General features: G+C 46.5%; 1 protein-coding gene across 1 annotated transcript in view; it reads right to left on the bottom strand.

Moving 5' to 3' along the window:
* LOC146185426 (uncharacterized) overlaps positions 1-24,207 on the bottom strand; it is a 34,326-nt gene extending 10,119 nt beyond the window's left edge. Inside the window, exons 1-4 of the mRNA XM_084607819.1 lie at positions 24,028-24,207; positions 13,295-13,507; positions 2,771-2,906; positions 604-737 (exon numbers count right to left, since the gene is read on the bottom strand). Of these exons, the coding sequence (XP_084463945.1) occupies positions 604-737; positions 2,771-2,906; positions 13,295-13,507; positions 24,028-24,207 (663 nt within the window). The remainder of the gene's footprint in view (positions 1-603; positions 738-2,770; positions 2,907-13,294; positions 13,508-24,027) is intronic.
* Positions 24,208-24,497: the final 290 nt, after the last annotated feature.

Below are 24,497 nucleotides of genomic sequence, written 5' to 3'. Positions count from 1 at the left end.
GAATTCTGATTTTCAAGAAAAAAAATTTCATGTCGCCAGGTACTGTACACACGGTACATCGTCCGCAGCTGGCGTTGATCACACACGTGCGCTATTGATTCGATGTGGATTGCCAGGTGATAATGTCGTTGCAGACTCAGCCACGTCAGCAGTAATAAATAGCTCTGTTTAGCACTTCCATCCGAACATTTGAAATATGCACAGCTGATTTAATGCAGCCAAATGCGTGAATCGCATCCTATACATAGCGGACAACATACTTTTCATGTAGACGTTTTTTCGCATAGGCTATACTGTCCGCGATTTGCTTACGAGGTGCGAATACCGCTTAGAATACTGCGGATAGTAGGCTCGCGCATGACCTTTCGGTGGCCAGAACGTTCGGGCAGCATAATATGTGCGCAGAACTCGACACGTCTGGCACGCACTGTTACTACATTTCCTTCTGAAGCCTCCTTTTTGCACTGACGCACCATGTGCACTGCAGTGATGCTGGACTCGCCAGTGATGTCACACCTTCACACGCATGATTGTTTCCAGGGAAGATCAGTTTTCATAGTTACCATAACAGAGATGAAGCTAGTATCAAAACACTGCACCGACCTGCTCGCTGTTGATGGACCATGTAAGCACTGCTGGTGGCTTTGTTGCTCCAGCGTAGCAGGTGACATTCACTAAATCTCCGATTCTGTAGTGCGGCTTCGTTCCTCGTATCTCCGGTCCTTCTTTCGGCAGCACTGAGATGAACGGAAGCGTGAGGAGCAATGAATAGATGCCCGATTCCGGGCAAGACAATGGACATCATCGGTTTTACTGTGTACAGGCGAGAAAGATCAGGCACCTCCAGCGCAAAAAAATTCATTCAAATGAAAGCGATTCTCCATGCAGCCAAGCATGTCGAAACAATGAACTTGCATAGTCTAAGACATTACATCATTATCATGCTGTTACGCCGAAAAGAGCGGTTTTAAACAGAACACTTCATCTGTATCGTTATCTTAAACGGCGACAATGTAAAGATCACAATGAATTCTGGTCCTTATTTCATCCCCCCCCCCCCCCCCCAAAAAAAAAAAAAAAATTCAGCCACCCTTACGATTCGATCCTCCGCCTCCGTAGAAGAACCGAAGCGCCACTTCACCCCTTGCACCAAATTCACAACAGGAAAGAGGACAGCAACTTACTTACTTCTTCATATTTCTTCTGGCATCTTCATCTTCCGGCATCTATACTTCGGAATATAACGTACCAACCATGACACACTAAACGGTCGCGTACCTGTACTTGCCGCTTCCTGGCCCTGATGGGGCTAACACAGGTAGGTCACCGCCGCTTGCGGCGGTAGCTAGCCTGCCACCGACTTTTTATCTGTTGTAGACTGTAATTGCACCCGCCACCGCTTCGGTGGTGGACGACGGCATTTGCGGTGCGCGTCTTTCTCTCCCTCATTTTTTTACTTCGCTATTTTCTCTTCTGTCCACACGAGGCAGCGGTGGCTCAGCTGCAGAGCCAGTAGCAAGCCCGTGCATTTTCTTTTCCTTCTTCCTACAGCCACAACAACAACTTGCCGCTTCTGCTGACATGTACAGAGCGGACACCCTCTATGAAACCATATGGAAACACGAGGTACCAAAGTTGGAGATAGCTTGTGACTTCGGACTTTCATCCATAGTTGCTCGGCACGGCCGAACACAATTATCCTCACACGAGCACTATATTGCACCTCACATTTCCTGCAGTTGCAGAGCCATGGTCTTGTCGGACGACACGAACGCTGATGTGCCCGTTTTACACACCCTCGCTCATATGACCAGCGTCATTCCCGAAAACGTGATGAGCTTAAGTGGGCTCATCAAATGTATCCTTGATAGCTTAACGAGAAATGTGGATTGTAGAGTTCATCAAAATTAAGCGTAATGTAATTTACCTTCGCACCAGACACTGCTCGACTAGCCCCTGGCTTTCACCTAGGAGTCGGGCATTTCTCATTGCTTGTGACCGCCAGCTTGCTGCTTACAAAGAAAGGCGAACTAACCTAAATAAACATACACGCCTGTTGCCAAATAATATGGGATTCCACACCGAAAGATTCTCTAGCATGTACAGTTTTATTCACCGTCCGCAGGCGTTTAGGGGACGCGTATTCAGAGAAAGAAATTCACCCTAGCTCTGCCTCGCGAATGAGTCGCGTTGTATTTTTGCCAGTGGACGGAACATTTACTGTCGGATCAAAGGTCTTCACCCTCCCTCGTAGTTGCGAACCGCGAAGCATCGCATGCGGGCAGCACGCCATGATGTACGGCCGATGTCAAGCCGGCGCACTGTACAGGTCTCGACAGGGATATTGCATTGTCAAGTGGCGTGGTTCCAATATTTTTGATCCCGACAGTATGTTCCATCATAACCTATCACCCTTCAGGCGGCTCAGTCACGTGACTCTACCACAACAGTTTTTTTCTCGCACGCGCGAATCCCGCAAACTCCCGCTCTCGATGTACAGCCACATTACATTGGGGTGGTTGTTGGTAAACATTGAAGAAGTTAGGTACGCTGGCGACTGAAGACTAGCGTCACTGCGCGACCCAGAAGTGATGCCGACGAGTATTGACATACTTAGGGATTACACACAGGCTGCCTATTCCAAGCCTCTACATTCGTTGCACACGCGTATTACAAGCTCCTGCCACACGTGAAGAACAGACAGACAAAACGTCCTTTTCGCTCCTCCGTTTAAGCGCCTCATTCACCCCTGCGTGTGTTGGGTACTCACCGTACACTTTAAGCTCCTTCTCGGATCGCACTGTCTGGAAGGAGGGGGCGTCGGCGGACACCTCGCATGCGTACTGGCCCTCCGACCTCAGGTCCGTTTTCTTCAGGTACAGGTTTCCCACCGAGCTCCGGCTGGCCTGTATGCAGGTGAGGGACGGGGCCAATGCAACGATGGGAGGATAGTAAGCGCCAGTAGAACCCGTCATAGTTTCTCCGATTCTAAACGACAGCGAAACAACGTAACAACACAATGGAAATGAAATAGGCATAATACTGCGCATTTACGTTTATTTATGAAATAACTCACTGAAGTACACGCAAGTATTTCACACCCAACAAAACAAAAAATTACAATGCGGACAACGTAAAAGACAGCACACACACGTAAAGATTTCCGCACGATCAGCGAACCGAACCTAAAAAGAAAGGGAGAGCGGATATTCATTGTTCAAGGAAGACAAACACAGTAGGGATGCTAAGTGATCCCAGATACTCAGCCTCCATTATACATTCTTACACTTCCCTCGACTTCCACACTGTTTCCGCATTTGTTTTCGTTTTTTCCGTTTGGAAACACAGATGTTTACAATGATGGATGGCATGTAGTGCCAATTTCTGCTCACGTGATAGATAACACAGCGAGTGGGCGCATGTATCCGGGAGGTTGCTTTTTATACTGCGAACATTGTTTATATTCGCTATATGAAAACGATTCCATGAGCCAACATGATGAAAACAGTATCTAGGTATCTAACACATCGGCGTTATTGTGGATAATGACGTGCCCCATCATTTCAGTATATCCTGCCAGCGCGTTCTTCGATGGGCGGCTTGTGGTTACAATACAGTGATGTTTACTTATGTTTCTGAAATATGCGCCATAGCAGGTTTCACAATTAAGCCACCTTCATTACTACCCACGAATAACGTGAGCATGTTGTTTCAGGTTGCCGTGTTGTATGTGCGCAGAGCTGCACGTCGTATTGCGATGAAATTTGCGTCATATCCTCGCTTGTACCTCAGACGTGGCGCAAACTTGCGCGTTTACGCTGTTTCAGAGAGCGGGGTTGTGCAGTAGTTCTCGTGGGTACCCCTTTCTTGTAAGCTCGCTGCGAACTTGAGCGGCGAAGGGCGAAGTCTAGAGCCTGAATACAGATGTGCTGCTCGGCCAAGAAGTAAGGACACGGCGAACCGTGTATGGCCAATTGGATAGGCGGTATTCAGATCGCACCTGTTTCATTGCAAATGAACTGCGGTATTAAATGAATTCAAATCGTCTAGAGATGGTATGAAGTCTGTGCAATGAATTATTTGTACATACCGTAGAAGCCGCCTAAAACGAGCATCAAAAAGCTCCACCGTGACGTTGACATAGGCTACGGACATGAACTAATCCATAACCGTGCAGAAGACTCTATGGCCTTCCGCGCAAAAAGAAACAAATACTGCAATCATAAGGACCTCACATCCACGGGCCGACAGCATCAATTATAGCTATAGCTGCTGCTTGAGCTTCCGGGATGCTTTAATTTTTTTTTTCGATGTCATAACATATCGCTACATTAGTATATAAGAGTCTCACAATCAGAATGTTCCGCTAGTGACCATCACTATCCTAGCCTACACACCTCGCGGCAAATAGAACGATGCAGAAGTGAAGAGCAGAGTTCCGAAACACAGGGTACTGCGACCACAAAAGACCGTCCATAGAGGCGTACTGACGATCTGTACGCTTTCCCTTCCCTCGCGGCGAACAATGCTTGGGATTCCTGCTTTTCACTGCCCTTGATGGTCTTCCGCAGAGACAGGGAGTGGCGGGAGTGCGTTGCGAGCCTTGGACCCGTGCCATCGGTGACAAAAGGAGCGCTGCGCGAACGATCGCTGCGCTGGAAAGCCTAGCGCACCGAGGCGAGACCAGAATCCCCGTGCAGCATCTCCCACAGTCACTCACTTCGTGCACCCATCACGCGTCTCCTATGGTCAGTGGGGAAACTACAAATAATGCATGTGCCTAATTCACGCTCACGGCATCGTAGTAATGGTATGCCGGTCCATTCTTCCTTTGATGGCTGCCGACGTTTCCATATGTTGGACGACTAGTTCGTGCTTCGCAGCAGCGGTACTAAGTTGTGAACGTTATGTGCGAATCTTTACGTAGACATCAGGAGTGGGACATTCGTGAATATACTGTCCGGACGCCGGAGTTCGGACAAGAAGCGTTGGTATTTGCTATTTGCGCTACTGACGCGGAACAAAATTGTTTCCCAGAAATCTTTGCTCTCGGAGGTACAATAGCGTAATGAGCGAACACTTTCTGCTAACATACCTTCCTGTATATATTGTTGCAGCTGGTGGTATAATGTTCACTTTGCAACCCCGTGATTCAAAATCCAATCGCGGAATCGGCTGGGAGTCCCGTCTAATAACTCTGTTCTTCAAAGTACTATGAATGCCAGTGGCAGGGAAACCCTTATAGTAAAAATTAGGAGATGACAGAATGACCAGGGTTGTTAGAGAAGGTATGATGCTGCACTACGTCACATTTGTTTATGGTTTTAACGAATGAAAGTGTTAACATTGCAATGAGACGATAACGTTAAAGTCCGTTCTCTCCAAAATAATCCAGGCAACACGTTTCTACCGGTTACGTAAGAACGTCCGTCAGCTTGATTAAAGCGCACTTGGGTATAAGTGATATTTTACAAAATGAAGCAGCTGCCGACTACATGCTGATGAGCATAAATATGTGAAGCACGAGTTAAGGAATTAGGCGTTGAGTGTGTATAGGAAAGAGAATGTACTTTAAATAATATCCACAAACGAGCAGCAGCCGGGACTCGGGACCGACTTACGCTGTATATTCATACCCTTATAGGCGGAAGCTAAGTGTCCCCTCAGTTCTATAACGCGATAAAATTGAAGGCCCCGTTCACCAGAAAGTGCGGCAGTGTAGACGTTCTGAGCTAATTATGACTTCTCTGGTAGGCCATGGACGGACACTGATTGATTGGCGGTTTATGTAGCGTCACAGGACCAGGTGACAACGAACTCTTAGGTGTTCTGAACTCAGAAAGCCCTTGTGAGATGGAAATCTGACCGACCGGGACAGTCAAATCCGCCCTCTGTTAAACAGGTAGCTCTGTAGAAGTCACTGAACTTGCCGTCGTATCAAAACATCCCAACGGCATGCATTAAAGTGGTGCGATCACAGGAAACTCCTTCCTGCAGGCAGGCTGCACTGCGTTGTTAAGGACACATGAATCAAAATAACGTCATTAACCTCATTTTCATATAGCCACGACATTTCATTAAGTGTATTTTATTGTTAGTCTTCACGTTTGAGCTTTTTCACTTTAATTCTGACCCTCTCGTTTGCGGAACAGTGCATTCCGATCCGTTAATTAGTTTGTCCTGTGACTGTACTGATGAAATTTTTTGGCTATTCTTTGAACATATGTCGTATTCATTCACTAGCGTATGTCATTAGTGGCTATCACATGTGGAGCGTTGCGCCCGGCGCTTGTTTGGTACAGAAAGGAGCTGCTTACCTGTGCTCACCTATGGGGCTGAAATGTGGAGAATAACGAAAAGGGTTCTACTTAAGGACAACGCAGATTGCTATGAAGTGCAAAGTCGTAGGTGTAACGTTAAGAAATAGGAAGTGTGCAGAGTGGGTCAGAGAAATAACTCCAGTTATTGACATTCTAGTGGAAATCAAGAAGAAGAAATGGACATGGGCAGGGCATGTAGTGCGAATAGGGGACAACCGATGGTCGCTTAGGGTAACGAATTGGATTCCAAGGGAAGGAAATCGTAGCAGGGGGCGACGGAAAGTTAGGTCAACGGATGAGGTTAAGAAGTTCGCAGGGGTCAAGTGGATGCAGCTAGCACAGAACCGGTTTAACTGGAGAAATACGGGAGAAGCCTTCGCCCTGCATTGGGTATAGTCAGGCTGATGATGATGATGATAATGACGATGATGATGAGTTAGTGAGTGAGCGTGTGCGTGCGTGCGTGCGTGCGCGCATGCGCGCGTTCACAATGGCCGTATTACGCTCAGTGAACACCGATTTCTCTGTTTTCTCCCTCACACGCGTGTTCGGAGCTCTCACAGAAGCGTTAGGCTAAACATCGGTGGCCCCAATGCAATGTGGAAGTGCAGCTTTCTTGGCAAATTCAGGCTGACACATATGACTTCAAAGTGTGCGCACCCCGTTTCGCGGTCTTCTATAATAGCAGCGTCCGTTATGGCTAACGGGCTGTAGACCAAGGCTGGACGCATAGTACGCATATCATCCTATCATGCGATACAGTTTCTACGAAATATCTAATATCTGCTAGCCGATAGAATTTAGATGCACCACGTCACTAGAGACTCGCTGCGCACGAGTGGTTTACATGTTGTAGCCGCTCGATGGGAGCGCTACAGCGGGCCCAGGCTTTAAATTCCTTCATAAAACGAAATGTTATATGTATACAGCAGTTTCTTGTCTCCTCTTATTTCCTATAATTTGTAAGGCGTTGACGTGTGACGTCTCCGCATACTGAGCGTCCAACCAAGGTGAAATAAGCAAATTCAGAGACGGTACTGTGCCGTCAAGCTGCTGAAGACGTGTACGTACAAGAGACACAATCCCGCCTGTCAATCGAAGTGCCGCTGTCCTAACGATGTTTCGAAGAAACCTGGCGAGGACTGTCGCATCTGACTCTGAAAATCGTTTGCCGAACGACGGAAAATGAAACAGCAACTGATATGACAGACAAGTTAGTTTTGGCTCTGCCACAGCTTCGTATGGTTATTAGCAAGTCGCAACCCCCAAGAAAAAAGCGTAGTCTAGCAATTCACGTTGAATAGCGATTAGTTTAAGCATCAGACCCCCTCCTGGATACTGAGCAGTTAAAGGCGGCAAATGAAGGATTCGGTATGACATTGCTACTAAGAAGCCGACAGTCATCGTAGCTAACTAAAGTATAGGGGATGCTTCGGTATATTATATCCATATCTTTAGTACTGATCAGTGGAGAAGTACAGAGTAAACACTTAACTCTTCTACATTCGGGAGTATTTATGTTTTGCATGCAGCCTAGCCATGAGTGTATTCACCAGCTCCGGCTGAAGTAGAACGTTATACATTAAGGCGAGTGCCATGTGATAGAACGAAGAGGGCTGCATGTGTGCAAGAATATTCCTTTACCACCGTTAAGATATATTTGGAAGACACTATGTAATTTTCGTTATTACATTTGTATAAAACAACAGAACATACAACGATACCGAGCACGGTATAGTGTTTTAGTTGTGCTATAGTTGCATGTCGTACCATATGTGATCGCCAAAGTTACCGCCCACATTCGTCGCTCCCGCAACACCCAAGTAGCCCATGTTGCTGTTCTTAAGCGCTGCGTGCGTCGTCCAACCTGACTTGCTCGAGGACGACCTTTGTCTGCAAAGGGGGAAATTGTCACGCGCTACGTAGCGATTGATGTGAAAGAAGTGAAAGTGACTGCGTGGTTTGAAGAGGAGGCTGAGGGAGTGCGAGGCACGTTGGCCTGGCTGCCTTTTCAAGCCTCGAGCCCATCCCGCATCATCTGCATTCATCTGTCAATAAACGCATCCCATTCGTAACAATATACATACTACGCTCACTAGCTGGATAGTGGGAATATTTTTATCAGTTCTACTTTGCCTTTCGAGCCGATGGCTAAAAAAATTGAGGCGGAAGCGAGAACTGCCTTAACTAAGTATGAGGACGCTTTTTTTTTTTTCGTGTCTGCGCGAGCAGTGTAATGCTCTCTGCGTTTTCTTACTATAGCATTACATGTCTCCCAGTGTTATTATTACTTTAGCTGATCAAAAAATCCTATTAAATTGTTCAGGGCACTTCCTGACTTGAGTAGCTGACGGCCGCACCACAAGAATTCGCTGGCTTCACTGTCAGAAAATATTTCCCCCATTCCTACATTTCGGAACTGCAACGGCGTTATAGCAGCTTGACAGCAATGTATGTATATTGTTCAGACCACTCTCAAAGCAGCCATCGTTATTCTTGCAAAGGGTGTCCGTATCAGTTACCATATACCGCTCATTCCAACCTCTAAGGACCAACAAAATAAAATTAAAATGAAATGACGGTGATAGGTCATTTAGGATGCATTTTTGCGTGCCGCAAAAACATAACGTGTCATTAGTACCTAAACTAGCATTGTTCTGCATAGTATATAAGGCGGAGTGATAATCACGTGCCTCAAAATTTACTTTATTATATATACGCGCGCCGTACCGAAAACAAAAGCTGACTATATAGAGAAGCGATGCTACAAAGCCGGAACTCTTAGCGTAAAGCCTGCCACAAAAAAAAAAAAAAATTGCGTAGAGGCCGAAAACAAAACGTTGTGACTACGCAATGCGAAGCGGAGTAATTTCGGGGCACAACCCAGCCCTCTGCCAGCGGCCTAATGGGGTGCTTTTGAAGAGCGCAATGTTTCGGAAGTGTTCTTTTGACACCGAAAACGTTAAATGACGATGCGGACGCTGACGTAGGCTCAGTGGCCGTTCTTGACTGCTCTGGTCGCATGCTCCGGTGATGTACACAAACTACTTTCTCCCGTATTTGGTGCACTTGGAGTATTTCACATTTTGTTCGCATTCATCCCCGAAAGAACAAAACTGAGTCGGAAAACTTCGCGACGACGACCGTTAGGTCCCGTCTCGCCGAAAACGACGCCTCGGAGGCCGCTTTTTGGCATCGCGCCACGCCAGAATTCGCGAACGTTGCACTTGCGGAAAAAGTTTCTAGCGGTTACTTTCGTTCTGTTCCCCCGTTTCCTCTCGCGTGATCTACAACGCTGGGTGCGGTAGTTCCAAGGCCATGGCTCGTGCGAAGTGGCCTCACTGTCTTGTGGTGGTGCTGGGTCTCTGCTCTCCAGGAAATGGCAAGGCTACGACATGGCGACAATGCAAGCATGGAAACAGCTTACAGCTTCCGCAGTAGTTGCACCGTCTTCTAGCGTTAAGTTACGTTTCCCTTGTTTCGTCGGGAATACGCAAATGGTGACATGGTTGGAATACGGAAAACTGAAGTTTCGCATCTTGGAACTGTTTTAGGAACACATTATGCAGCACGGAGTCCGGACCTACTGCGGAGTTCCATCTTTTAGTGGGCTTTCGTTTCGGGACACTCAAGATCGGACATTGTTCGGAAATGACGGGCTGATGTGATCCGACTCCAGCTTGCCAGTTGACCAGTTCAAGGAAAAAAATAGTAGGGCTAGGCTTACCGGCTTACTCCATTGACCAGCGAGAGCTGATTGGTATTAGCGGCGAAGTGATCTGGAGTAGCAGTGATGTTCTGGCGCCTCACAGGGTCGCTTTACTATCTTAAAGCTCACGTTCATACTCAGCCTTGTTTTGCGGCCTTCTGACGGTGCATTTAACGGACTCCATTCGCTGTGACGTCTTACTACCACTATCTTATACAAAATAATACATGCCAAACTCGTTGCTAAACGCTGCGTATCGACAGCTACAACACGGTAAACCAGCAGGCCGCCGGAGCGGTTGTACCAGCTGCAAGTCGCTTCTGCGGTTGTGTGACGTCATACGAAGCACATGACTTGACTACGCGCAGTTTTACTGACGCTTGCAATGGTGTGTTTAGTAATCCTCATCTTCTCCCCGTTGTATCCCCGCGCCATGGCCTCTCCCTCGCTGCTGCCTCGGCGACAAGTGAGCCTCGCCTGGTTCCGGCGCTCCGGTATACTGTGTAGTCTGACCGCGTGTTGAGCGAGTCAAGAGTGAAAATTTACATATCTCGCTTACAAGTGCGATGTACGCACACGCTAACTCAATATTCTGAGGGCATTTAATACTGCACAGCTCAGAATAAGGTACTCATGATTACATAGAATCAATTACCCTCTCAATTGAAGGAAAAAGGGCATTTGTTCGAAAGCTTTCAGCTTATAAAATGTCATAAAAATATCAGCTAATAAAAAGTCCTAAAGTTCAAACGTAACTTTCAAGAGCATTTATATGTAAATACAAATGGAAATATTATGAACAATTTCGTAAGTAAGATAGATTGTTAAGACAAATGTAGCGAAAAATATGGAACGTGGTGGCCTCAGGCGCCACCTACTTACAAAGAGGGCGCTCTTATCATCTGTCCTTCCAAAGTAAGTATATGACCCCAACCTAACGTACGTGTGACGTCCGGACGTAAATCTATAGCTATATTTGTGTTTATCTTTTCAGGCAGAAAGTTAGCTTAGAAATATATTAATCGTGTCAGCCACCTATAGCTGTGTAGACGGGAAGTTATCGCGATGTACCCGTCTCTATAGTCGATTCTCACCTTAGCGCGAACAAAGATATCAGAACGGCTCAGATCGAAGCATAAAGCCCATCTTCTGTTGCTCCAAGGATACCTCGTCCATAAATTAAACTTTGCGTAAAACATACGTCTGAGAGATTTGTACAATTGAATGCATACATTGCAAAACGACAACACAGTTATAATGCTGCCCCTGCAAAATGTCGTATAGAAAAAGGTCAGTTATCGGCCGCCATGCAATAAACAACAGCAACGTCTTCCTTAAGCCGGAAACCAAGTGCACTGAGAACCAGAACACTGATCACTTTCTTAGTTCGAAATACCAAACAGTTTGGGACGAGAATTCTCAAGGAAGTTCGGCCTAAGGCCAAAATAGAGGAAGGCAATGAATAGGTCCGAAATATGCATGATAGAATATAGCCTCCGCGACTACCTATAGTGCTCTGTATCATACTATACTATACTATAGTATAGTATAGTATAGTATAGTATAGTATAGTATAGTATAGTATAGTATAGTATAGTATAGTATAGTATAGTATAGTATAGTATAGTATAGTATAGTATAGTATAGTATAGTATAGTATAGTATAGTATAGTAGATCATACTATAGTATAGTATGGTATAGTATAGTATAGTATAGTATAGTATAGTATAGTATAGTATAGTATAGTATAGTATAGTATAGTATAGTATAGTATAGTATAGTATAGTATAGTATAGTATAGTATAGTATAGTATAGTATATCATAGCATGATATTAGTATGGTACAGGATATTACAGTGTAGAGTAGTTTGGCTTGGCTTAATTGGGTTTAACGTCCCCAAACGATTCAGTCTATGAGAGATACCTTAGTGGAAGGCTCCGGAAACTTTGACCACCTGGGGTTCTTTAACGTGCAGTGAAACCGTGCAACAGAGGGGCGCCTTGCTTTCCACCTCCATCGAAAAGTGGCCGCCGCGGCCGGGATTCGATCCCGCATCCTTGAGCACAGCAGAAGAGCGCCCTAACCCACTGCACAACCGCTGCTTGGTTAGTGTAGTGTAGTCTAATGAGGTGTAATATATTGTAGAGTAGTGCAGTCGAATGCAGTATGGTATAGTGCTGCGTAGTTTAGTGTAGTATAAAATATGTTTGGCACGGCACAGTACAGTACAGTGGGACTGACATTATATTACGAAGGTAGTCCAGCAGGGCGATGCGATTTATGCGAATGTGTGTGCGTTAAGGTTATAGTAATCCCGCCATTTCTATCTCTTGTACGCAACTGCAATTGCTAGACGACACAGTTGCGTCGTTGATATGCCTTCACCATATATTTCTAGTATCGCGAAGTTTCTGGAACGGTCTGAACAGTTGGTGGGTGCAGCCTTCCTGAGCCTGAAGGTGTGCGAAAGGTGTAAGCTTCATATGCCAACACAACGTGATAATAGTTTCCACTAATGAGTGCTCTGATGTTAGCAAATTAAAGAATACGCTATTACTCCGTAAGCGCACTGGCATCAGCACGTGCTCACTGGAGCGAATGCCGTTGGTCCTGTGCGGCACGTTTTCCAGAACATCGAAGTATTGCAGTGATCGCAAATGCGCGCGTATCAGACTGCGGTGATCGTAAATCTCATTTCGTGAGCTGCAAGTAATGTGGTGTTACTTTCGAATACACCCCGCCGGGGTGGCGCAGTGGTTACGGCGCTTGACTACTGTTCCCAAGGACGCGGGATCGAATCCCGGCCTCGGCGGCCGCTTTTCGATGGAGGCGAAAAGCAAGGCGTCCGTGTGCTGTGCGATGTCAGTGCACGTTAAAGAACCCCAGGTGGTCGAAATTTCCGGAGTCCTCTACTACGGCGTCTCTCATAGCCTGAGTCGCTTTGGGACGTTAAACCCCCAAAAACCAACCAACCAACTTTCGAATACAGAATGCGGGGAATGTTGTTCCTGTTCTTATTAGTAGTGATGTCATAGTATGTCAGTGGCACCACCTACAGAGTACTACGTTCTTTTTTATTAGGGTAGTCGCAGCTCCGTCATATTAATTTCAATACGCGCGCGACGGTTTCCCCAGCATATATCTAGGAAGTAATAGGTAAAAAAAAAAAAAGAAAAAAAAACAGGATAGTTACAGTGTGCCAGGCTTTCTTGGGGCTGTTCAAGAGAGAGGAAAAGAAAAAGAAGAAGGGGTGAGCAACTCACGTCTACGTAGACGCCCGATAGCTTATATGCCTGCCCTGGCGGCTCCTCATTGGGCAGGTAACGGAAAAATTCCCGGTTGTTCTTGTACCACTTGACGGAGTACAGATCATCCGACTCGAGGTCGAAAGAACAATTGAGCCAGACCGGGTCGCCCCTGATGACCGCGCCAGGCATGTCGAGCCGCACCAGCCGCAGGCCCTCACTTACAGCTGCGAAAAATAAAAAAGGCAGAACAGGCGAGTTTATACGCAGCAGCCATATTATAACAACGGAAGGTAAATATAAATTAAGAACGTTCGTAGTAAAGAATATTGTTTCAGTGAAGAGTACAGGTCAGGTCATGAAACAGTATACTTCATGACCAGGAAGCTCAGCGACATTAGCCTTATCGCAGTATCCAACGATAAAGCTTTTGCTCGTTTCAATTTAATACTCTAGCCGTGTTATTACTCACGCCGATAACTCGCCATTGATTTATCACAAGTTATCTAAATAAATGGTAAATAAACAGTGCCGTATATAAAATATACACTGCAAATAATTTTCCACTTAAAATGATATTTGAATACATTACTGTCTTGCCAGATCGTATCGTTCCAAGAAGGCCGAGTTACAGTACTGTTGGAAACCCGCAGTATCAGCTACTAATAGTATAATTGGTCACGACACTGTGCCCTTTGTCTTTCCTACCAAGCGAGGCAGTGAAATCTCGCGAGAAATATAGGCTGGTCTTCTTTCTGGCACTGAAAGAAAAAAAAAAGAAAGAACAAAGAGCGCAAAAACATTGTTGTGATTCTTTCGTCTTTTCCTTGCTATCATGAATGCGCGAAGCTTCTAGGTGCTGCCAAATCAGGATTGTAGCATAAACCAACAGAGCGATAGCGCGTATATTGCTACAAAAATAGAAACGGTGTTAGCTTCCAATTCATCACGGACGGTGTGTGTGGCCCCGCACATGTCATTCTTTCTGTCTCCGCTGACAACGCGCATAACCGTTCATAGAACAACATTCATTTGCTACCGCTAAGCAGCGAACAACAGGAGAAATCAATCCTGGCTACAGAATACCCTTTACTTGGGTATCTCGGCCTGCGAAGGTCAAGAAGGTTTCTCTCCCCCTTGGGCCATTTTTTGCGTACTTGTGCAACGCCATATTTATTTGTTTATTTGATACCTCAAAGGCCCTGGTATAGACTAAGGAACACAATACGTAACGCTACGTAATGTAGCGGCTACAACGAGGTCGAGACGAATGCCTCCCCACATTTGTTCCACTTGGGACATTTTATATGTCTAGTTACGCAAAGCTGCTTTCATTACTACTGTACGGCACTGCCCCAGAAAAGACCATTCTTTTGCCCCCCCCCCCCCCCCCCCTCATCATTTTCTTCCGCTACTATCATTCTCTGCCCAGAATTATAGATCAAGGGCTATACGGCACACAACCCATACTACTGATCCATTTCTTCGCGAAACAGCGGACCCCGCACAACGGTCAGCGATTATTCATCCGTGCGTGCTGCATACAGGATTCCTGTCAGATGGTCTGCGGTAGCTTATCTTCCTGGACGTATATACAAGAACGCATCAGAGGAAGCACGGCCCTGAGTTCGAGGAAGATGGGAAAGAAACGACGCTCAAAATGGACCATCTGGTTAGAGCAAAACTCCGACGAGGACAACGACGAGGACGAAAACTATGATGATGATAAGACCGAGCCTGTGCGGGAGCTGGATATGTGATTCTTTTCTTTTTTGTGAAGACGATGGCGTCACACAATTGAAGGAGCAACAAGGACACATAAGGAGCATCTGCAAAAATTGCGTACAGGGCGTGTGCAACCGGTATGTCGTAGAAGGCGCTGCAAGAACCGTATTCTACGCCTGTGAGCTCGATGCCTTGCTTGTGATGACAAGCAGCACGCGAACTCCTCCTAGTAAGAGGCGTCGAAGTGTTTTTCCACGTTCCTCGGGAACCACGTCGATGGTAATTTGATTACCACGACCAGTGGCAAATCGACTAACGCATTTAGTGCGTACGATGGGTGAGAGCGAGAAAGAGCCTCCACTGTGTACCAAGTACAGGAGAACTTCGTTGATACTTTAACAGTTCATGCGGTTTCTCCCGCCGAGAATGGAAGTGGCTGGTACTGAATTATCACACATCCGGGATGCAAAATACAGTATTGCAGGGGTGGAAAAGAGCTTTACATTCTGTACTTCCGCTCTTAACAGTGAGATCTGGTTCGATATATTTTAAATTACCTTATTGCGTACCCTGAAAGTAAAGAATCAATATATTCGGAAGTTTTAGCAGGCTAGAGACACCAGCAGAGAAAGAGAAGCTGCCTGCAGAGCAAAACTGGGCTTGTTGTTAGACCGCGGCGGTCGTTAACAGGGCTGCGGTGCTTCTCCGTAGTGTCACCGCGAAAGCGGAGAAGACGACTTCGATCCCAGGCCATACACCGCCTCGTCTCCATCCGCCCGGGAGACTTGGTCATGTATGAAGATCTCCAGAAGCATTCGTATCTAATTGAAAAGGCAAGGGGAGAAGTGGAACAACGATGAAGTGATCTCAAAGCACGATGAAGGGACTGAAGTAGGAGAATGGTGTTAGTAGCGCCTTCCACAAAGGAAGCTAGTCAAAACAAGCACATGTGACGCAACCTTGAGCATAGGTTACTGGCAAAGTATTTTTTTTCTGTGGATGAAAGGCACACATCATTTGCTGTCCACATCTTCCTCCGTTTTCCAAGAATTTCGTTGTGCCCATTGGGGATTCACTGCAGTCGAGCCGCCATACTAGCTTTCGTGGAGCGTACGCGGTTCTAGGTATACTTTTGCGGCAGCATAAGTTAGACTTGTGTAAAAAAATTAAAGAAGGTGTGAAATTGTACATGTGGGAGGACAGCGAATCTAGCCTACGAAAACCTGGATGGAAGTGTACACCGTAGGGGGTGGATTAGGAGGGATTGGCACAGAGAAATATTTGAGGGTGACGGCCAGAGAGGGCAGCGGTGCTATAGTGAGGGAAGGTAACATGGCACCTGCACTGGGATGCATGCACTGGGATAGGGTGAGAGGCAGGAAGTCCCGAACCTCTGTCATTGATCGTATTTATCTTAAGTCCTCACCAGCACGCGTTTTAGTCTTTACAATCCAAATCAGTTTATTCAAAGAAGCGACCAAGCATTTATTTGCCTAAGCGTCAACATCAAAAAATGGCAGCGCTTGTATTATGTACGAACCATTGTGCAGTCCAATTGTTACAGACCCGGCAGCCCTACATTTCGCATTAGCTTGCAGCCGATTGGACTTGCCAGCGGCCCAGAACTGGGACTAAAACACAAACAGAAACTGTTAATTGAGCTGAGGTGTTAGGTTGGTGCCGTGGTCATATAATGAGTCCTTGGCTTTATTAAGTGGAACTTTGATTACCTTTGTTATCGTATGAAGAAGACGACGTACGAGGATATCCTTGAAAAAAAAAGCAGTTAGAAGACGCCACAAGACTCTGATCAATCAATTAATCAATCAATCAATCAATCAATCAATCAATCAATCAATCAATCAATCAACTTTGATTTCCAAACAAAAATACACATAAAGGTATGCGGGTCAATTTAAGCATGAAGTGCTTGTGAGAATTGATTGTGAGAATTGTGAGATTGTATTCCCATCTATTTCCACGTATTCCCAAATATTCCCAATGGCCCCTGCTCTTATATTTATTTATTTATTTATTTATTTATTTATTTATTTATTTATTTATTTATTTTTTTATTTATTTATTTATTTATTTATTTATTTATTTATTTATTTATTTATTTATTTATTTATTTATTTATTACTTTGATATTTCAAAGGCCCCTGGTATGGGGCATTACATGAGGGATGGGCATGAGAGTTAAACAACAATGGTCTTGATAGCATTCTTAAAATGGATGGCGTTGATATGATGCACGGCGTCCTGTGGTAGATCATTCCAGTCCCGGAATGACGTGACGAAAAAAGATCGCAAGAAGAAAGTTATCTTGACAAAGGGGTCATGACAGCTAACATTTGAGCACAAACTGATTATTGCATTTCACTTCACACACGTGAAATTATTAGTCCTCGAAATTTGAGCTGATTTGGTGCAGTAGATATCTTCAGATTGATTTTTTTATTATTTCGAAGGCAGCTTGCTGGTCTGGCAACCATTGACCGCTGACGTCACAACGGCATATATCACCCCATGTGTTCTGCTGTTCGCGATGTCGGCTGCACTCAGTCCTGCACGCCGTGGACTGTGTCCGCTGAGAGTTTTTTTCTTCAGCAAAAATAGTTTATTTGAATATTCTTCTTTCTTTGAGAAGCCTTCACTATAGTATGCGACCTTAGTGATCCCCAGAGAACAGAACTTGTTTTGGGCTTTCGACTAAATAATGTCGAGGAGTTCTAAATAGATGTTCTCATCTGCATTATTTAAATACAATCAGAAGCATATTATTTGTATGTTATAGGGTTAGCTTGTTTTAGCAACAACCGCTCCCGCATATAAAAAGCAACATTTTTCATTCCGCCGTGTGCGCCGCAAAAGGGGACAGGGCCGGGTTAGCGTTTGTGTTGCTGATTGTTGAGCTATCGCCCACCGCTCTTAGGGTCCAAAAACTAAAAGGAAAACCCAAACAAGCATATGTTGACGCGAGAGCACACCTTGCGACATTAGAGGAGCAGAGGAAACTTTTGAATGAAGCGGTACCTCTTGACTTGCTGTTATATGCGTGTGTTAGTCAAACTTAATTATTTTCGGTTGGTAGCATTTTTGCAAAACTATGTTTAGTCTGGCCACGGCCAGAGCATGAAAGCATGCGCCGTCACTGCCGCCGCTTCAGTCCAGTCATCGCGAAACCCAACGCGATTCAAATGGGCTTGACTGCCCGCACCGAACACGAGCCTCCCAGCCACCGCCGTGTTCGTCTCTCCTCCCTCTTAACAGCGCGAGCGCGACTCTGACCGACTCCAGATCCTAACGTTGCGTTTTCCTGGTGTCTGTCCAGCAAATGCGTCGTGAGTGCTTCAACGCAAGCATACACCATTTAGTATTTAGTCTGTGATCCCTATAAATTCGCGCAGGAATACGCCGATTCGCGGATTACGACTGCGCCCCCAGAACGTGTTGTGCTCGTTCGCACGGCATGAAATGCAAGCTGAGCTAGCAAAAAAAAAAAATTTTCTTCTTTTTACACCAGTTGCACCTTTATTTGTTTACAAACTACAATAGAGCTGCAAGAAGCGCCGAGGATGCTACGTCCCCTGCCTGCGCCGGGTACCCACAAGCGGCGCCGACAGCTGCCGGCTGCCATCAGTGTTGCTACTAGTCGATTAATCTGCGTGGTGCGTTCTTCACCCAGAACACGCACGGGCCAGACCGTTCTTATGGACCTTAACCTGACTAGCCCACAAGACATCGTACAAAAACAGGCTATACCACCCGAGTGGTCGAACTCTTTCATAGCCAATCCCTCACCCCGCAATATGCATCCTCTGTTCCACCGAGGGCGCGGGAAGGCACGGCCAAATACATCCATGAAAATTACGTGACAGACACTGAATCCTACTACGTAGACACAGAAAAGTCAGAAGAGGGGTACACAGTAGCAGTTGTGATTCACCAACAACAACTGGTTGATGCCCTGATGCCCTCACCGTTTGCGATGACGACATAGAAACGGCGGAGGAAGTGATCATTGCTTTAGCCACCACGCATACCACCTGCGCCTATATAATCACAGATTCTATGGCTGCCTACCACAGCTACATCAAAGGACGAATATGTCCCAAGGCTTCAAGAATGTTAAAAAATCGTGGACACCCCGAATAAGACAAATGCCTCGTCTGGATACTGGGACATCAAGGCGTGGAAGGGAACGAGTGCGCCCATGCCGCTGCCCGAGCTCTCCTCTCCCGGGACTCGACCCCTCCATCCCCCAGACCCCCCTATCCCCGCCCTCCGGCGACATACGCGGAGAGGTTACAGCAGTGCAGACTGTCTCGCAGAAAATATCCACCCTCAGCAAAGGGGCTCTCCAAAGCGGAGGAAGTCAGATGGCGACGCCTACAGACAGGTATGTACATAACACACCAGCCCGCTTAAACACAATACACCACGGATGCCGCGACCCCAAATGTAAATATTGCGGGGAGAAGGCAGGCCTGCACCACATGGTGTGGACCATGCCCACACTATCCTCCGGATGACCCAAATGCAGTGCCAACAATTGAGGGGTGGGAGGCTGCCCGATCCAGCTCTGGACTAGAGGCCCAATGGGACCTCGTGAGAAGCGCGCGGATAGCAGCGGCAGCCGCTGGAGTCCCGGACTAAGGACCCCACCTACACATCCCTCTCCCTTATCTCTGCTCAATAAAGGTTTTCAGTCAGTCAGTCAATCAGTCAATCAGTCAATCAGTGTTGCTCGCCAGACAGCGTCACTCCGACGCTTCTCGCTCAATATGCACGCGCTTTGTGATGTAAGCAGTCGTCGATTTTGGGCTAATATTGCCAGAACTACACTCGATGGCCACATGCAACCGCCAAAGCTTCTGAATTCAGGTTCCGTAATCGCCGAAATTGCACACCCGCAGTACGCGTACTCGCGTTAGGCCTACTCGTTCCGGAATGGGCCGTCAGTTCGGCGCCGACTGACATTTCTGGCCAAGGTCATTTCTGATGAGAAGGGAGAATGTATAAACTGTAGTTGCTTGTTTTCCTTTTTCTAATACGGTTAAACTACGGACAAGCGCAGCTGTTCAGGCCGTTAACTCATCGGGCGTCAAGTTCTCGTTCGGCCTCCGATCTGACCAAAACAGATTGGGCGACCGCCCGCTGATCAGTTCTGTTGGCATCACGGGGTCGAAAACCTCACACTACGACGATAGCCTACCGTTGATCGTGCTGGCGTCTTCCCCGCTCTAATGCGACAGATCAGTGCATCGATAAGCTAAGGAACCTAACCGTCCAGCCCACTGAGTGTGACCGTGCCTTATGCTGAAGAAAACAAGCCTTACTCTACATCGCTTTCGCGCGATGATATCTTCATCATGCACTTCTGCGTGAGAGAAGACCACTGTATCAATCGTCCACGAAAAAAAAAAAAGAGTCATTTCCTTTGATATTGCAGCCTGCATTACAGATGACGCTCCTCCGTCTATTCTCTTGTGACGTCACATAAAAACTTTCAACATTGCGGTCGCTATTGGCGGGAGGAATTTCCCGATTCCGATTTCTATCGCGCTTTTTTTTTATGCGCAGTGCGCTAGCTACTAAACTTTCCGAGTAGAACCACAGACTTGTTTATTATTCTTATATATTCACAGAAGTATAAAACGGCAATACATCGAACGACCCTGTCATCGCCCCTTTAAGAAAGGAATAAAAGGGAAGCAAGTTTTTTTTTATTTCTCTTTACATTGCCTTTAATAAGTCCGGGCTACATGCTTCTGTGCAAGCCTTGAATAGATCTGTTCTGCCTCCCTCTATTTCTCTGTTCTCCCACCGTTCCCTTTTGATCCCGGTTAATCTGTCTTTTCTTCTTCAGTCTATTTTTCCTTGGGAAGGGCAGCCCCAGTGTGCCAGCAACATCACTCACACTGCGGACAGTATACCGACATTTAATAAATAATAACAACCGCTTGAGGGGACCTTTGTTCGCGATCGCATTAGTTCCGAGGGAGTGCACACGTGAAAAGACAGCCATTGAGACATTGCATGAGCGAGCGATACTATGTTCGAGATATAGTGAGCGAACAAACACAATCTAGGCGACAAAATAAACAGGCGCGTGAGTGAGTGAACGAATGGATGAGACATTGCCTTTCAGTACTTGGACGGCGAATATCTTACGACAGCGGCCACTGGAGGGAATGTAACCCACCTTTCTGAAAGGACCAGAAAACGCAGGAGCTTGTGCCTGTGCGAGGCAGGACCTTACTGCTGAAGAGCGAGTTGTGTCGCGCAATTGTGCGGTCGTTTCATGAGCAGTCGCTACAGGTTTATATAGTTATTCTCGCTTTTTATTTTGTGCATAATTTAAACTGAATGAAACAACGTCTTTTAATCGTTTCAGGAGCAGTCGCTACAAGTTTATATAGTTGTTCTCGCTTTGTATTTTGGGCATAACTTAAACTGAATAAAAACGCATTTTAATGATGTGAAGAATCATATTCTCGTTCTCAAGCACTTCTTTTGACCATGCAAACGCTGTAAGCGGGCTCCTAAAGGTTAAGGTCTTGATCCTTGCCAGAAAGCTGAGGTCCACAGCCTAGCGGTGCTTGTGGGTGCGTTGTATAGACATATATTCATCTCATCAGTGCCATATGAACGCCGGAGATGATGAAGAAATATCTAACAGTACGAAGTTGGATCCTCAGGAATACTCTAAGCCGCGCAAACTGTTGATAATGACGTGGCGATCATCAGATACCATGAGCATCATGTTCATATACACTGCGTACAGTACAGTTTCGAAAATATACTGCAAGTACTCTGGCTGGCTCAAAATAAGAGTAAAAGTATGATATGTTGCAGATAGTCTCGAGAAGACGCTGGTTGCGTTTAAGGTTGGCGTAATGCAAGTATCTGCTATATCTGTAGCGATGTTCCTCAGTTGCTTCATTATAGAAGATTGTACAATGCCTGCTGTATACGTGGAGTAGTGCTAGTATAAAACATTTATTTGGGAAAATGGGTTATGGGTTATAGACGGGGTTGGCCGGGTCCTCAGTCCGGCACTGCGTTGGTTGAAGCCGATACTCGAACTATCGCAAGCAAGCTCCTTTATGCCGCAAGGTCGGAGCCCTCCAACCTATAACTCATAACGTGGCCCGTGCTTCTCTCTAGGTCAGGGTAGCGTACGTTCAAAGCTATATTGATCAATCATGACATTGAATACGCACAGCTAACCAGGCTTGAAAATATCAGACATTTTAGTGCATCGCCATCGGACAAGCGCCGTGCGGAGATTCTTGAGCTTTCGTGCCAAATATCGAAGTTTAATCTTTGTTCATCATTTCTCTCACGTTGATGACTCACATTACTCTTCTCAGGAAGGAGAATGTTGCCTTCCAGTGGTTTGGTGAATAGCAGCGTGCATTCGACCGTCTTAAACGTGGCCTGCAGATCTTCCCCAGTACTTAGGCACTTTGACTAGGACGCCGATATTGAAGTCCACACTAACGCTAGTAAAAAGGCCTTGGAGCTGTGCTTCTTCAGAAACAGAATGGCGTGTCATAGCGTATGAGAGTCGGGAATTATCAAACGGCGAGACTAAGTACTCAATAACTGAAAAAGAGTGTCTCGCTGTAGTTTGGCTCTTACTAAGTTGAGACCGTACTTTTACGGGCTTCCATTCTGGGTGCTTATCGACCACCCCTCTGTACGTTGGCTCAACACTCTCGGAGACCCTACGTCCCGTAGGGTCTCCGAGATGAGCCCTTTGTCTCGATGAGCCCTTTGTCACAAGAATTCGACGCCACGATAGTTTATGTCCAGTCACACGCACACCGATTCCGGCTGTCTTTCGAGAGCCCCTTGATCTGCATGGCGCTGATTATAATTAGCACCAGGCAGGTCAAGACGACAAGTATGCAGACGCATTTTTAAGAGCATGAGCACGGTCGATATGGCAGCGCGACAGATACTCGACACAGAACCTTGCAAATTAATCGCTAATCTGGAAGCCCAAGAAGGCACCGTCCCACGCGCCTTCTTGCGCGTGCTTTCCGGCCGCTTTATTCCTCCGCACCAATGTTCTATACAAGAACTTCGCAGCGAGTACGAGGTCTTTGTTGCTCGTTGTTGTGGGTGACTTACGTGATGAAATTATAGAGGCCTGTCATGGTGACCCAGCATCCGGACATTTGAGGGTATACAGTCTCACTTTGGCGCAAATCCCGGGTGCTCCAGAGGACTCGAGGTCCTGATCACTAATCGCGGTGCCGCATTAATGTCCTTACTCACGGCAGAGATCTTGCTTTTAAGTAACACTCACCATCGCAGAAATACTGCATATCATCCACAAGTGAAGAGACTCACTGAGCGCCTTAAGAAGATTATGACATGCTATATCTATGTATGTGGACGTCGTGCACAGAACATGGACGACATTCCTCATATGTAATATTCGCTTACAACACCGCAATGCAAGAAAGCAATGGAGTTTCGCCGTTTCACCTGGTGTATGGCAGAGAAGTGATTGCCACGCTTGACGATATGCTGCCCCGAGAACTAGAGGCCTACACTTACGACGACATTCAACGCTTCATCCAGCACGCGGAATAAGACCGACAGCTGGCCAGACTGCTCATCAAAAACCGCCAGCGCGTCGATGCACGCCTGTACAACACCCGACATCGTGACGTTCATTTCCAACCTGACGATGAAGTGTGGGTGTGGCTTCCAGTTCGCCGTCGCGGCCTTAGCAAGAAGCTCCTCCAACGTTACTTTGGACCAAATGAGGTGGTTCGCCGGCTATGAAAATTACGAGGTTCTCCCGCTTGACCGAGCATAACCTGTTGGCTCCCTCATTCTGAAACTGTGCGTTTTTCGCCTTACACTTACTGAGAACAATAGGACCACATATTCTGACTGTGCGCTCCGCTTACGCTGTAATATCACTGTAATAGCCTGAAACGAATCGGGGCGACGCGCTTTTCGGCGGGGAGCATGGTGTCACCCTTGCCAACTATACTTACTGCTACCTGCACGGGGCCGATCGGCGGCGAAGAAGGTCGCGAGAGTGCACGTGAATTACGCCACCGCCGCTTCGCCTGCTCCCGCTCTTGCGTCTGCCTCCAGCAGAGTTGCTGGTTCAAAACGCCCTGGTCTTGCACCTCCCAGCTGCCATCTAGGGTTGCCCCAATAACCCTCGACATTATGGCGGAGGTTCGAGGTACATGCGACGCAACTCCTCGACGCCCGCTGCTCTGAGTCCGCTTCCAAGTCCCGGCAGCGATCTATTCGACGAGGAGGTCGTGTTCACGTGCACTCTCGCGATCTTTGTCGCTGATCTGCCTCGTGAAGGCAGCAGTAAGTATAGGTGGCACGGGTGACACTACGTTATAACTGAACACATTTAAATCATATTACGAAATATTTCCAGTAGGGCATGCGGAGTGTTATTTAACATATTAAATACATGTACTATCACTCTCGGTATAAGCTA

The sequence above is a fragment of the Amblyomma maculatum genome, chromosome 6 (assembly GCF_055883805.1).
Source record: "Amblyomma maculatum isolate TAMU_Amacu chromosome 6, ASM5588380v1, whole genome shotgun sequence".
In the NCBI taxonomy this organism is placed as follows: domain Eukaryota; kingdom Metazoa; phylum Arthropoda; class Arachnida; order Ixodida; family Ixodidae; genus Amblyomma; species Amblyomma maculatum.
This window is presented reverse-complemented; position numbering and strand designations above follow the sequence as displayed.